Source organism: Carassius gibelio, chromosome A13 (genome assembly GCF_023724105.1).
Source record: "Carassius gibelio isolate Cgi1373 ecotype wild population from Czech Republic chromosome A13, carGib1.2-hapl.c, whole genome shotgun sequence".
Lineage (NCBI taxonomy): Eukaryota > Metazoa > Chordata > Actinopteri > Cypriniformes > Cyprinidae > Carassius > Carassius gibelio.
Genome location: NC_068383.1, coordinates 23961046 through 23977375, shown reverse-complemented (window position 1 = coordinate 23977375; position 16330 = coordinate 23961046). Strand labels below are relative to the sequence as shown.

The 16330-nt window shown below is 36.8% G+C and overlaps 1 protein-coding gene across 4 annotated transcripts in view; it reads right to left on the bottom strand.

Annotated features, from left to right (window-relative positions):
* The window catches only part of LOC128026683 (E3 ubiquitin-protein ligase rnf213-alpha), a 103932-nt gene that overhangs the window by 69556 nt on the left and 18046 nt on the right, over window positions 1-16330 (bottom strand). The window contains exons 6-20 of one of the 4 annotated variants that reach the window (XM_052613936.1): window positions 16071-16189; window positions 15920-15974; window positions 14929-15065; window positions 14751-14817; window positions 14440-14537; window positions 12647-12817; window positions 12368-12570; window positions 11996-12279; window positions 7871-8130; window positions 5129-5344; window positions 4812-5004; window positions 4625-4680; window positions 3988-4138; window positions 3737-3880; window positions 3548-3646 (exon numbers count right to left, since the gene is read on the bottom strand). In XM_052613936.1, coding sequence (XP_052469896.1) covers window positions 3548-3646; window positions 3737-3880; window positions 3988-4138; window positions 4625-4680; window positions 4812-5004; window positions 5129-5344; window positions 7871-8130; window positions 11996-12279; window positions 12368-12570; window positions 12647-12817; window positions 14440-14537; window positions 14751-14817; window positions 14929-15065; window positions 15920-15974; window positions 16071-16189 — 2253 coding nt within the window. The remainder of the gene's footprint in view (window positions 1-3547; window positions 3647-3736; window positions 3881-3987; window positions 4139-4624; window positions 4681-4811; window positions 5005-5128; window positions 5345-7870; window positions 8131-11995; window positions 12280-12367; window positions 12571-12646; window positions 12818-14439; window positions 14538-14750; window positions 14818-14928; window positions 15066-15919; window positions 15975-16070; window positions 16190-16330) is intronic. The other 3 variants (XM_052613937.1, XM_052613938.1, XM_052613939.1) reach the window with 3 other exon arrangements.

The following is a 16330-nucleotide window of genomic DNA, read 5'->3' as shown; positions in this document are numbered from 1 at the left end:
AAAATAGTATATCAGTCTGGCGAGTAAACAAAAAATGTTAATAGCCACTGGTGATTATATTGCCAAGGTGTGCGTAGAGGGTTGCAAAAATAAAAGTAAATTTTTACATAAAGGTATTATGCTAGAAATATCACTATTATTTAGTAAAATGTATGTAACAATGTTACTACTGTTGAAAAATTAATAAAACTTTATTTTTTAATTAGATAAATAACACAATATTTCTCCCAAGTTTTAATTTTAATAGCAAATCCCCTCTATTTACCAAAAAATAAAATGTGTTTAAATTTCAGCAATTAAAAGACAAAATAAATTTGGGTGAAACTTGTTTACCGTTTTTCAATTATATTACTTGTAGAAAAACTTTAAACACAATTGTAGTTTTATTTTTAGTGATAAAAAGTGTGGGTAGCACTTTATTTTACAGTCCTGTTCCTCGAGTACATACTATGCACTTATTATAGTAATTACAATAACTATGTAATAACTAGGTACTAACCGTGAACCTACCCCTAAACCTAACCCTACCCCATGTAGTTACCTTGTATTACCAGAACGTTCTTAGATAAATACACTGTAAGTACACTATAAGTACATGTTAGTACACGTACTGTAAAATAAAGTGCAACCTAAGTGTGTTATTAGCATATTTTTGTGTTTTGCTTTGGTACCGAGAACAGTGTATTTTCAATGGTATCGGTACCGAATACTGAAATTTTGGTACCGTGACATCATGGGCGCAGAGATATCACGCATGTGCCCAAAGTAGCAGTGCTTCGCCTGTGCTTCCCCCCAATCAGGGATGTAGTGGAGGCTAAATGCACGTAAACGCCGTTTAAACACCTCCCAAAATTCAGAAATAGCGTTTACCCACCTCCAAAGTGCGTTTATCCACCTCTAAATTGAGTTTATCCACCTCTAAATAGCCTACAGTTCCTATGACATTTTAAATTAAGCTTATGTCGTTTTATTTAATATCTTTCATTATTAGTTTCATAGGTTGTTTGTTGTTAAAGATGAAGTCTTTCATATTGCGCTGCTACTCAGTGTTGACCAATGCTTGCGGTGTTGCCAGTAGTGGGAAGTTCGGATCATTTTACTGACTCGGATCTTTGAGTCTCGTTCAGCAAAACGAACTAATCTTTTCTCTTGCCGTCTCTATGGGTCTGACAGGAAGAATAAAAGACTCAGACCTCACCTGTCGATTCAGAACCAGGCGACAAGGAAGTCGACTGGGTGCCGCCATCTTGTAGCAGAACTTCACTTGCGTTAGCATCCCATTGACTCCCATTCATTTTGGCGTCACTTTGACAGCGAATAACTTTACATCTGAGACGTTTAAAGACTTCGTTTGTCCATTATTTATTTCTAAAGAAACACGACAATGTATAAAGGGCTCCATTGCCTTCTATGTTACATTATGGCCCCGTATAAACAGTTTTTGTAAAAAATAGGCTAACGATTGCGTCATAACCACTCGTCTCTCTGTCGCATTACCGTACAGACAGGAGGAGAAGCTCGCAGGCAATTAACTTAATATGGCGTACTGGCGTTACATTTTAAAATACTATACAAAATAATTAATCAGAATACTTACTCCTGCTCACTCACGACAAAGAACTCCCCGCTCAAGCTCGCCGTCTCTGCAAGATTAACGATGGCAGTTTGCACGCACAGCTACTAGAAGATTTACATCTGACAGGTTGCTGACGTCGTCAAGCTTAGTTTGAGTCTGCGCGTCAGAAACGGAAGTGCTAAAAAACGCTAAAAATGGGCTTCATTTGTCTCAGTTGAGTTCCAATGGGGTCGCTGTGTCCATTTCTTTTACTGTCTATGGTCAGAACCCATATGTTGTGTAATGCACATGTGCGGTCAACACAAAATGAACGAATCACTCTCTGAGACAACTCGGTAGTCCTGAGTCATATTAAAGATTCGTTCAAAATGAACAACACGCAACAGACTGCATCAAGATTCAAAAATGGACATCAGGCAATTAATACTAATAATAATAATAACAATAATAATAACGTTCGTTATTTTGAATAGAAATCATCACTTATACAGCAGCCATTCATCTCATCTTCGGTTTATTTGTGTTCGTATACAATAGGCTATCCATGATCCGCCAGGGTATAGTCCAATGTTGCGCACATTTGAAGAGATAATAATTTTATGACATGTTTGTTAAATATTTCTTCATAGAGAATAACATTTCTATTAATTTTACACTGATTTATTCAATCTGAAGAACTAAAACGGCTAACAGAGCTAGCGATTACTCTCCTCTTATTGATTCGGGTCAGCTATGACATCAGTGCGACATCATTAGTTTGTAAAGCTGTCAATCATCTCACGTGAGCCACGTGACCAAAAGGATGTCCTTCTGCAATGAAGCTGTCTGTGTCATTGATAAAATATATGAAAGACAAAAGTAAAAAAATATTTGATTCCAGCTTGTTAAATGTGAATATGTTCTAGTGTCTTCTCTCCTCTGTGACAGTCAACTGAATATCTTTGAGTTGTGGACAAAACGAGACATTTGAGGACCATTCCTGGGCTTTTGGGGAAACACTGATCCATATTTTTCTGAAATATTATAGACCTAATAACTAACCGATTAACTGAGAAAATATTCAACAGATTAATCGACTATGAAAATATTCCCAAATCCCTAATCATTACGTACTAGTGCATTGCATTGGAGCCCCTGGATATAAGCCTCCCTCTCTATTCCTCTTTAAAAAAAATAGTTCTCTCTGTTTTGTCATTTAGTAAACTTTATAGATTTCAACCTTATTATTCCTTCTTGAGTCTCTTTAACAAGAACTTAGATTAATGTATGAATTGAATAGTGATTGTGTGACTTATATGAGGGAATGACCAGTGACACCCTTGGTAGTAATTTTTTTTTTGGGGGTTTTTTTGGTTAACTTTTGTTCTCGACATGCTCTCCGGCAACATAGGATTCCATTCACTATGCTAAGCTAAGCTAGCGGCGGCTCTGCTAGACTAAGTTAATGCATGCATTGAGACAAAAATGAGACAAAAATGTGTTTGCCCACCTATCTAAATTTAGGGGAGATGGTGAATAACCCTTATTTCAAAAAACGGTGGTGTGTTCCTTTAAGTATGTTAGCAGGTTTTAAGTTCTGCGGTTTCTGCTGGGGAATGTGCATCATCAACTGAGGCCACTTGAATGAATTTTCATAAAGCAACAAAGAAACGCATTCAGTTCTGTATTTTTGTAATGTGCAATGAGTTGTGAGGCTGGAAAATTATTGCATTAATGGTCATAGTAACAATGACAGTGGGATATGATGGATATAGCCATTTTTCTCTTTTTTATTGTCATTGTTATTATTAATTAATTATCATTTTTGTATTAACTCATTTAATTTTGTTTTGTCTTTGTGGTTTTTATTTATCTAATTGAGCATATGTACGTTTTATATTCTTGCTCGTTTGAAAGAAAATGAAAACAATTCATTAAAAAAAGTTCTTGATCTCAACCCGACTAGACGTGTGTTCTGGGACTGTGTATTACCTGTTGACATTTCCCCTCAAAGTCTCGTGTAAAGGTCTCTCTCCAGTCTTTAGTGAAGTCCTTACTCATGAAATCTATGGCAATTATGTTATTCCACATCTGTAAAGCAGAACAAAAACATCATTATAATAAACTATATAGATTCAGAAGGAATCAACCATTTTGTATGACCATACTTGTTCTGCTTACCTCAATCTCTTCACTGAAGCTAACAGCCGATAGATAGCCACTGTTCAAAAGCCTGCTTTTGAAAGTTTGTCTGATCCATGTTCTGACAGTTTGCTTGGCATCATTGAGTAACACAAGAGTCTTCTCAGGAAATATGTCTGTTTCCTTAGGTTTGAACAAATATTCAGGCATACTGAGTACATTTTATGTCTTATTTTATGTCTGTAATCAGTCATTTAAAACAAAGATAATATGATTTCAGGATGGAATACCTGGGCAAACTGTGACACAGAGGCCACAAGGTTCATGCAAGCAACAGGAACATCAGTGAAAGATCTGTAGTAATGGACTCCTTTGCAGATCTTCTCTAGAAGTTTGCAAGCTGCTTGCATGCACTGAATGCCATACTCCTCATTCAGACAGCTACAACAGTAATGAAGGAAAGTTAGTATATATTTTAACTTCTGCCCCTGAAAGGAAGTAACATCAACCATGATTTGCTATTTTACTCAATACTGGAAAAAAAAAGGCAAAATAACCATTTTCACCTCAGAGATGAAACAAGTTCTGGACATCACTCAAAAGCATACAAATAAAATAATACAAATCATTATATTTTAGCAGATGTTACATCATTGATCATTTATTTTTGGAGGTCTATGTTCTCCCAGTTCTGATATAAACTGATCATTCACATGACAGCTCAAGTGATTGGCTCAAAAACAAAAACAAACTTTTTCTCTAAATTTCCAATTGGCTTGAGTCTCAATTATTGCCATTTGTGGAAACATTTCAATACCAAATCATTACAAAAATATTATTTATATAATTCCTGCTTTTATTCAGGTATAGACACAATTTCAGAAGGAAATGTAGATTTTACCGTAAACATTTGTGGAAGAACTTTACCTGTATTTTTGTTCAAGCAAGTGACTCTGAATGTGTGCCAGACTCTCTGAAACACCCTATGATACAAATAATAATAATAATAATTCAATATACACATCCCAAACTGCTGCTTTTAGTTTGTTTGTCAAAGGTATCTGTTCTGGTTTGTAGGTATAGATGGTTATTTCTGGTGATGGCTGATACTCACTGTGGAAGAGCTGTAAGATAAATCTTCAGGACATTTCATGATGAAAAGCTGCAGGAAGTCCAGGAGCTCCACATGAATGATGGAGCTACACTCCACCAACTCATCTACAGTCATCAGAAACATCCACGACCGGGCCAGCAGTCGGTCTACCTCCACCAGATGTCCATGTGTCTTCATTATATTCAACACCGACCTAAAGCAGAGGGATTCAGTCAAAAATAGGGGAAAAAAAGACTTAAACTTACACTTATCCTAAGTTAGTCAAACATTCAATTCAAACATTTGGAAAACTAGATTTGAACAGACAGATTGAATACCTTCGATCCTGGGCTCCAATGGGAAGTGCATTAGGTGATTTGAGTCCCTGCAGTCCAGCCCAGCTCGGCCCATATTGTGAGTTGACTCTGTTAAACACGGGCTCAAATGGTTTTGATGTGCCTTTGAGAAAGTGCAGCAGTGGAAGAACAATGATCCATCGATACATGTTAGCAGATCTCACTCTGGTGATCAGTGTCTCCACCATCTCAGTCAAGCTGAAGAGGGAACAAGTGTTACAACACATTTTAGATCAGGCACAAATGTGAAGCTCGTATATAAATCTCTCTGCCTTATAAGTGGACTGATATCCCTAACTGATTAAGTCTACTCTTGTTTTTTGCAACCCAGTTTAGGCACAGCTGTTGTGTGGTTTCCTGCCCTACTTGTCTATAATTGAAAGAAAAAAACCTCTTTGGATCACCACCTTACTGTGGTGTGTCAGCTACGCGGTCAGGAGCTTCACTCCTGTGACAAAATGCAATCCAACAACAAACATCCCAACAGCAGAACTGCAGAGGATGACTGTGTCACACCGGTACAGAGGTCAGATGAGGGCTGAACCACACTGTCTAGATGACACTGAACCCTGCAAACACTAGACTCAGAAACTCAAGTGTAATACGTGCCTCACGCTAACCTCTGGCTCCTCATTCACTACTAACAGTCTGCACAACAGACCACTCGAAGGATCTTCCACCACAGAGATGACCATGTTATGATTCCAGGGTTCATCACAAGTCAGAAACAAAACACTGCTTCTCTCCCCAGCCATCCATGTTGACCGTACTAAACTTAAACACTTAGACTTCAGAAACTTGAACATTCAGTCCCTATAACTCAGCAGCCCTCACTCTTCCATATCCAACACTGACACTGAAATAATCCATGAGGTGCCATTTTGCAAACCGGATATCACAAACTGCTTTGTTTTGAACTCTCTCTCACAACAGACCCGGAAGAGAAGACAATGCTGAATAAAGTCATAGTTTTTGCTATTTTTGGACCAAAATGTATTTTCGATGCTTCAACAAATTCTAATTGACCCTCTGATGTCACATGGACCACTTTGATGAAGTTTTTCTTCCCTTTCTGGACATGGACAGTAGACCGTACACACAGCTTCAATGGAGGGACTGAGAGCTCTCGGACTAAATCTAAAATATCTTAAACTGTGTTCTGAAGATAAACTGAGGTCTTACAGGTTTGAAACAACATGAGGGGGAGTTATTAATGACATCATTTTCTATCTGGGTGAACTAACCCTTTAACTTGTGTGTACAATAAGCTGTTTAAAACTTTCATTTACTCCATCAATTCTGAGCATCCAGATGGTATAATCAAGCACATCTCGTGGAGCGCACTCAGAATGCTTTTATTTGTGATTTTAACTGTTTGGAAACAGAGCGTTAAATTGGACAATGCTCAGGATAAGCAGTCTCTGTTAAATGTTTGATTTAGAGATGAACTCTGGAGTGTGTAGAACTGAACGTGCAACATCTGCAGGAAACAATCAACCACATGAAACATGGACCTGAGATCAGGCAATTCACTTCTCTGCTGAGGATTAAACAACTGATGAAAAAATGAATTTTAAGAGAAAGGTCAAAAGGAATATCGATCAAAGGAATAAATTACATTTTAAAATACATCAAATAGAAAACCGTTATTTTAAATTGTCAAAATGTTTCACAATATAATTGTGTTATTGTGTCATGTATTGTTGTTTTTGCAGTGTGTGTGTGTGTGTGTCTGTATATATAAATATACGGGGGTGGGTTCGAATCCACTGTGAGACACCAATGTGTCCCTGAGCAAGACACTTAACCCCTAGTTGCTCTTTTTTGTTATTAGCAACTTTTACTCTCTACTTGACTACATTTTAAAGTAAATGTACTTTTTGATCCAATACATTTGTGATGAGTAATGCAAGTACACAGTACCTAACTTCTTCTGCAGCAGTTGATGTCTGCTATAAAGAAGTGATATCACCATCTAAGAGTTTGAAGGAACTAGATCTCGTGCGTTTTGCCTTTACTCACCTAATCTTGTCAGCAAGGCTACTTGACATGAATGTGAGTGCATTAGCCGGTAGTTTCTGAATCACAGACGTTTGATTTATGAGATGAGGTCTTGACTGCATATCCAGAGCAAGAAGCTAAGTGACTATTTCATTTTTTAATTGTAATTTTATTTATCCACTATATTTTTGAAGAATATTGGTTTAGTTATGGCCTTTTGTGCACTTGAGCTTAACTGAGACTTGAGAGTTTGTAGATGTTTAAGAGGCTGTTGTGTCTCTTGATTAATTGCAAAATGTAGGTGTAAAATTAGATCTTGATTTATAGAAAATAAACATGATTTCTCATCTTAAAAATGAACAGTTTTCTATTTTCAAGGACTAGTGAGTCTTTGAGCCTACTTTTAGAATGAGTAAAATACTTAAGTACTGTTTAAGACTTTTACTCAAGTTGCATTGGAATTGGTGACTTGTAACGTGTAATGGAGTCATTTTCACTAAAAGGTATCTGTACTTTTAGTCAAGTACGGTTTTCAGGTACTCTTTACACCCCTGAACATAAGCTAGCATGCGGATGAACTGCCCTTATGAGAGCGCAGAGTAGCCACTTAATCTGGCTTTGTAAGATAGGCCTTTGAAGTAATTAATCAGAAAGATTGAGTAAGCACATTTACAACAAATACTGACTCATTTCATCAATAAGACATGATGATGAGATACTCACTTTTTCATTTCTGAGAATGATTGTGTTATATCAGTCCAGAAAGGCAGGAATTGATCCTTAGGTAGTTTTGGCAGGCAGAGGGCAGTGCAGAGACGATGCAGATGTCCATTGTCTAGTTCTAGATGATAGTGTTTCCACACATACAGCATGATGAGAGCAGCCTTCAGCGGCTCCTTGATGAAAGCACTCTTTCCCTCGCTGTCCTTCTCTAGCCCTGGAGTCACCGTCTCCAGCATGAACTGCTTCAGAAGCTTGCTCACCTGACAAGATCAAATCAGACTACATGTTGAATTTCAAGTTTAGTTCATCTCTTTCAGTCTGCAGTCTTAAAGGGGCGATGACATGAGGAATCACATTTTCTTTGATCTTTTGACATATATTCCTCCACACTGCAAAAAACAACATTTCTTGAAACCAAGCAGACAAAACTTTCACAAATTACTTTCCTGCAATTTGTGACAGACATTTCCATCAGTCCACCTCGACAACACTTTTAATGCCTACTTTACCTCATCAGTTCAGAAAGCCCCAAACAACAGTGAAGAGCGAGTACTCAGGCACCTAAAGATTACTGCAACTATTAAACTAGATTTCACAAAGATTAAGATGTAGGGGAAGATCGCTAGACGCTAGCTGTCCATGGATGGTGAAAACTACACTCTTTCTACAGTGGACACAGCACATCATAGAGCGCGCTGTAATCAATAGCTCTCTACGCTGGATATGAGACGCCGCATTCTGTTTACAATGTACTCCATGCACTTGAGCTACTACTGAACATGAAAAATGGATGAGGGAAAATCTTTAGGGAAAGGAGGTATTTTTTAAGGGAACATTCACTTTGATATGTCCCGACATTTTCATATATCAGGGTTCGTACAGATACTTTAAAATGATGAAATTGCAGGACTTTCAAGGACTTTTCAACCACTCCTGTTTTTGGTTTTCAAGGACTTCAATCAGTGATCTCACTTATCAAACAATATCTTTATTATCTATAATTCAAAAAATGTACAAATAAATAAAAACATACTAGTAAAACAAAATGATAAAAATAAAATGCAAGCAAAATCCGATTAGAGCGGTCAGACTGATACTGAATTCTAGAAATGTGGTTTAAATAGGATTTAAAAATCCTATTCAAGCCTGTCATGTGAAATCCCCATAACCATAAAAGAATATTGATAAGATATCGCTTACTGACAAACGAAAGCTGTACCATACACTTGTTAAAATTACAAATGACCTGCTCCTTGCGTCAGATCAAGGCTGTATCTCATTTCTAGTCTTGATCTTAGTGCTGCGTTCGACACCATAGATCATGACATACTCATAGATCGATTACAAAACTATACAGGTATTCAAGGGCAGGCTCTAAGATGGTTTAGGTCCTACCTGTCAGATCGCTACCATTTTGTTTATTTAAATGGGGATTCATCTCATTTATCATCAGTAAAATATGGAGTGCCACAAGGATCCGTCCTAGGTCCCCTTCTATTTTCAATATACATGTTGCCCCTTGCTAATATTATTAGAAAATACGGAATTAGCTTCCACTGTTATGCTGATGATAATCAGCTATATATCTCAACGAGACCAGATGAAACTTCTCAATTATCTAAGCTAACAGAGTGTGTTAAAATGTAAAAGATTGGATGACAAATAATTTTCTCCAATTAAATTCGGATAAGACAGAGATATTAATTATTGGACCAAAAAACACTACACAGAATCTTGTAGATTACAATCTGCAACTAGACGGATGTACTGTTACTTCCTCTACAGTCAGAAATCTGGGTGTTATATTAGACAGCAACTTGTCTTTTGAAAATCATATTTCCAATGTTACAAAAACTGCATTCTTCCATCTTAGAAACATTGCCAAGCTACGAAACATGTTATCTGTTTCTGATGCAGAAAAGCTAGTTCATGCATTCATGACCTCTAGACTGGACTATTGTAATGCACTTCTAGGTGGTTGTCCTGCTTCTTCAATAAACAAGCTACAGGTCGTCCAAAATACAGCAGCTAGAGTCCTTACCAGGTCAAGAAAATATGATCATATTACCCCAATTTTACAGTCTCTGCACTGGCTACCTATTAAGTTCTGTATCAGTTACAAATTATCATTACTTACCTATAAGGCCCTAAATGGTTTAGCTCCAGCGTACCTAACTAGCCTTCTACCACGCTACAACCCATCACGCTCCCTAAGGTCACAAAACGCTGGACTTTTGGTCGTTCCTAGGATAGCAAAGTCCACTAAAGGAGGTAGAGCTTTCTCACATTTGGCTCCCAAACTCTGGAATAGCCTTCCTGATAATGTTCGGGGTTCAGACACACTCTCTCTGTTTAAATCTAGATTAAAAACACATATCTTTCGCCAAGCATTCGAATAATGTATCTCTTAAATTGTGAGTGTAGTTGCATCTGTTCAAAGGTGCATTTTTATTCATTAGCTTGGGTTAAACTAATTGTACTCTGTTGGATCAGCAGCTATGCTAATGATGTCTATGTGTTTCTCTGTTTCTGCTGGGATCTTCTTCCCGTGGTAACTAGGATTTACACAAGCTCCAGTCTGGATCCAGAACACCTGAGAAGAGATGATGCTGACCCTCAGAGGACCTCAGATGATGCTGACCCTGAATCAACAACAGAACTAACAATTATTGCTACATGTGTGACTGCATCATATAATAATTATAAATTATTAATAATATTAATAATGTTCATCGTCTAGCTGACTACGTCTTGTATTAATTTTTTCTAAAAATCCTGTCAAACGTGCACAAACTGACAGTCACCACCATAAGCTACTACTAAATATTGTAGAAACATAATTTTCTGTAAAGTTGCTTTATAACGATTTGTATTGTAAAAAGCGCTATACAAATAAACTTGAATTGAATTGAATATACTTGGAAATATATGAGCAATATCATGCTCATAACCAATGCGAAATGGCTCAATATCTATATCAAAAGGGCTACAGCATTAATTTTGTGAGAAAAGGTTGTATTTGCGGTTTTTTTTTTTTAGTAAACACTTACATTTCATATATATATATATATATATATATATATATATATATATATATATATATATATATATATATATATATATATATATATAGTCTTTCAATAATTCAATCACTTTTCAAGTACTTCTGCATAAGAATGGCTGTTTTCATCAAATTCAAGTACTTAAAGGACTTTAAACACCTTGTACAGTTTTATGTACAACCTTCCGAATGATCCTAGCATTATGAACAAGTGTATGGTATATTTTAAATGACATCCCAGTTTGCGTCAAAGGGTTATATGTTTGTTTGGAGCATTTTATTGCGAATTGTGTTAAAGCTGTGCCAACTCTATCTGATAGCAGCTACATCAAAAAGGGTAAGTAATTTAATAATGCTTTGTCTTTAAATGTAAATGTTTTATATGGATAATGTTTTCAAAACACTCAAGTTCATTTGTGGGGGTTTGGGGCAAGGGTGGGAATGGGTTAATTTCCCCCATGCCATGACGTTAGCCAATCGTAACAGTGCCATTTACTGTACAAGCATTAAAGGAGCTGCAGCACTAAAACTGAGTGTTTCAAACAGGACAGAAATAATAATTTTGGTCATTTTTGTGCAATTGTTTTTCACTAACATTGTAAGTGAACAATCATGAAACATGTTTAAAAAAAGTCATGACATGACCCCTTTAAAGGAACAGTTCACCGAAAATTAAAATTTATGTCATCATTTATTCATTACAGAAAAAGAATTGACTTTCTTTATTCAAGGACTAATAATGCAGAATTATAGAATATTTTTGAGAGTTGATCTAAAAAAATCATGATCAACCTAAAAACATCACAAAGTATTAGATTTGGCTCATGTGCGATAGTCTTCTGAAATCATATCATAGTTTACATCATTATTTGCAGAAAATCTTCCCCTTCACTATACCCCTGAAATCTCCTTTAACATTTGCCTCTAGGGTGCGATGATCTGTCAACCCATGAACCCACTTTGTAAAACGATTGGTTCAATAGATTCAAAGCTTTGTTTCTCCCATCACTACTGTAATGTATGAATGTGTTCAATATATATCGAGATGCACATGGTTAACTTACATCTTTTTCACCGTAATCGAGCAAGGACCATTTTATCTCTTTCTCTTCAAACACAAAAGGGTTTCCATAGACTTCATAAAACTGTCGGAGTTGACTGAAGAAGTTGCTGAGGTTGATTTTGCTCCAGTTTCTCAGGAGATCAAAGATAGTTTCCAGCATCACTCTACCAGCAATTTCTTTCCCCTGGAGGACACTTCTCCTTTGGTCAGGCCATAGGATTTCTTTGATCCGTTTCACCTTAGATGGTTCTGTACAGATTATATCGTCATACTGATGCCATTCCCCTGCAATACACCAAAATAACAAATTAGGTCTGGTGCAATTTCTTTTTAAATGAAACTTGATTGTAGACTTTTAATGATCTTCACCTACCTTCCTCATTTAGGAGACTTGGTTTGACAAACAGGCATCTGTTTGTGGTTTCTTTAGAATCCAGCTTGTAGATGTGTTCGTACTCATACTTATCCTTTTTTGCTTTATAGACAACATACTTGTATGGGATGGACACAGCTTCTGCCTTGGTCTTTTTGCATATAAATTTTCCTTCAACAAGATATCCATGCACTTCAAGATCCCTGCAATCAAGCGGTTTTTAAGCAGCTGGTTATAGTGATCGATGATCAATAACTGGTCCAGAAAATCATTACTTACTGTGACACAGACAGTTCAACCAGATTATTTTCCCAGTCACCAATGCGACCGCCAGCCCTTACGAAGACGCGATCCTCTTCTAAGTTAAACCTGAAGTCTTTCGACAGGACTGCATGAAAGTAAATGGTAAGTCTGTCACTGGGACTTATATGCTGAGTTGGTGTTGGATTTCTGCAATTCAAAAATATTGATAAGATCAGTGTTGTCACAGTACCAAATAGCAGTAAAACTGCATGACTTTCAGTAACATATTCGATGCCATATTCTAGTTACTTCAGAAAATTACATTTAAACCACTGCAGTCACATGGACTAATTTTAACGATGTCTTTACTGCCTTTCTGGACATTGAAAGTCGCAATGACGTTTCTGTCAATGGAGGATCAGAAAGCTCTCAGATTTCATCAAAAATATCTTGCTTTGTGTTCTGAAGATGAACGAAGGTTTTACGGGTTTGGAACGACATGAGGGTGAGAAATTAATGATAGAAATCTTATTTTTGGGTGAACGGACCCTTTAAAAAGGTATTTACTTAAACCTATTCAGCAAGAACAGATTTGTTTTTCTTTTACTCGTCAGTTTTGCTTTGGCAGGTCTATCAGTCTGCATTTACACTGCAAGAATTAATGCACAGATCGATTTTGACATTTCAGATTTTTTGTCTTGTTTTGTTCATTGCTAAGATTTTCACTATGTAAACCATTGCCATTTTGTAAGTGATACTTGCAATAATAATTTAGTGGTTGTCCAAACAAAAACTGTATTGTGTTTGTGGCCATTGGTCATCTTAACAGCATGAAAAATACAATTTGTATTTAAACTATAATTGGAAAGTGAGTCAATCACTTTAATTCAGCGTGAGCTCACGGACTAAGTTCTGCACTCTTGCAAAAAATCCACTCTTTAGTCAAAGAAGCAGTACATAGGAGTACACTCTACAATACATATTTTACAGTGTATATAAAAAGTCTACATCCCCCTGTTAAAAATGGCAGGTTTTGAGATGTAAGAAATGAATCCATAAAAAGTCAGACACCGCCAGTACTGGTCACTTATTGAGTGGGAGAAAATACAGAAGACACTGCTAACAAAAAAAAAAAAGAAAGAAAAAATCTGGTCTGTTGAAACCGAATTAAATTTTTTGGCCATCATTTTAAAAAGGTACGATTGACACAAAAACAGAAAACTCATGGGCATGGTGGTGCAAGCATCAGCTTTAGGACTGCTTCTCTTCAGCTGGGACTGGTGCAGTAATCAAGACTGAAGGAGTCATGGATAGTGCTAGATATTGTCACATAATCTGCAGGCCTCCATTACAAAGCCAAAGATGAAGAGGAATTTAATCTTCCTGCATGGTAATAACCCCAAACCCAACAAAAGAATGGCTTCAGAAGAATAAGAAGAATGGTTGGAGATGTGAGAGGCCAGACTTAAATCCAATTGAAGAACTCAGTATAATGAGTTGAACACAGGAGATTCCCCTGCTCAATCTGGAGCTCTTTTACAAGCAAGAGTGGGGGGGAATTACCAACTGAGAGGTGACAAATCAACTTAATAGACTTTTGTTCAAAACAACTGCCTGGTCCTGGTGTATTAAAAGAGCTTTAAAAAATATTGGTTGAGAATTTTGCTTTCTTTTTCTTTACAACATTTCTATTTGTTTGTTACTAGGTTTTGTTGGTTTCAACACTGCATTAAAGTGTAAACAATGCAACATTTGCATGTGATCCCTCACAGCCTCATTTTCATCCGTGTAATATTCAATACACCCCTACCCTGACGCAGGGTTGATACCTTTGTGAAGCAGCAGAATCTTTCTTCCCATGAGCAGATTGCTGCTTCTGCTTCTGCTCATCCTTCACTGGTGAATCTCCACTGGAGACGTCATTCTTCTAAATAATAAATAAACAGAACCAGTCAACATTTCCTACCTTTGTTTACTTCATGTTTGTAATTTTCAGTAACAGATCAATATATCAGTTTGGCTGAAGAATCAAATTTGGGCTCTCTGAGATTATCAGTGCCTGATTGGCCAATTATTTAGATCTTTCCTGGGCCAGTTCCCAAATTTAATGACACCCTTGTAAAAGGACAGTACACGTTACCTTGAGTGCGCTCTCTGGGCCAAACACTGGTTTCTGTGATGACTCCTGTGGTTCCTCATTCAGATTTCTGTAATTTAGTATAGAAGTACATTACAAAGTATATTACTGTCATTTCAGTAAAAAAAAATGACACAAGGAACCTGAAAAGAAAGGCATTTGTCAAATTTATTTATCATACTTTTTTGAATGCGAGACAGGCTGAATGTCTTTATTGTTTTCGGTATTGGCGCTTTCATCGTGTTTCTCAGATTGGGTTTTCTTCTGGTCAGAACGAGCAGACTTCAGCTCTGAATCTCCACTGGAACCAGGATCCTTCTAAACACAAAACACAACATGTCAGCATTTAACTCAATGTTTGTCATAACCCAGTTCAGGAGATTTCCCATGACAGTGCTAGTCAATGCATTTGTAAATTGTCTAAATGTTTACCACCTTGTTTCAGTCCCTTTCAATATATTAGTCTTTGCTCCTGACTCGCTCAGAAAGACAGTCTTTGCTGTCATTAAACAGTGTAATAATATAGCTAACTTTCCTGAAATCTAAAAGTATCACTAACAGACCCTTTCCCAATAACAAATATGCCATGTTATTTATATAAAATAACATTTCTTGAAATAATATTTAAACAATATTAGCCATTATAAAAGTTTAAGAAGTTTGTACAGTTCAGTCAAAAATACAAAAGCAGCACTAGTTAAAGTATAGGATTTCAGTTTAATAAAAACATAAAGTTATGAAACTTAACTTTGCCCTCAGCCGAATCTCTTTTTGCTCTGTAACAAGTAACAGATGAATAAGTGTTTGATACACCCAGAATGAATGATCCCTCACACTATCTTCATCAGAGCCAGGGGCTAATTCCCACAGGACTGTCCGAGATTAGGCACATGACCACCCTCCAAAACATCTAAACTAATCCTCAAATATGTGCTGTTTATACACAAGTCGCAGGTAAAACTACATTCTGTGACACAACAACGCAGTGTTTGCTCGTCCACCGTGACACTCGCTGGGAGAGAAATGCTGAAAGTGCAGTGATAGAAACAGTGAAACGCTTCCTGGGCTGATACTGGGAGAATATCACATGACTGGAAAACACTCTCAGCCAATCAGGATCCACAACCACAACTAACTGTTGTATAAAAAATATATATTTATTTTGTGTTTACCTTGGATTTACTCTGTTCCATTTCCTGTTTTGATTTCTGTGGATCCTTCTGGTTTCTGTCATTTTTAAAGTGAACATATACATTATTATTTGACATTTTAAGAAAAAAAAAGACCTCATTCACAAAGGAGGAGTCAAAGGCTTTGGCATACTTTTTGTTTTTAGATGAACCTCCTTTATTTGTTTCTGTAGCTTCTGCTTTCTCAGATTGGGTTTTCTTCTGCTGCTTCTCAGACTTCAGCTCTGAATCTCCACTGGAACCAGGATCCTTCTAAACACAAAACACAACATGTCAGCATTTAACTCAATGTTTGTCATTTCCAGTAACAGACCAATATATCAGTCTGGCCAATGATTCACTCAACATTTGGCCTCTCAGGTTGTCATTGTTAGCTGATAACCATGTCTGATT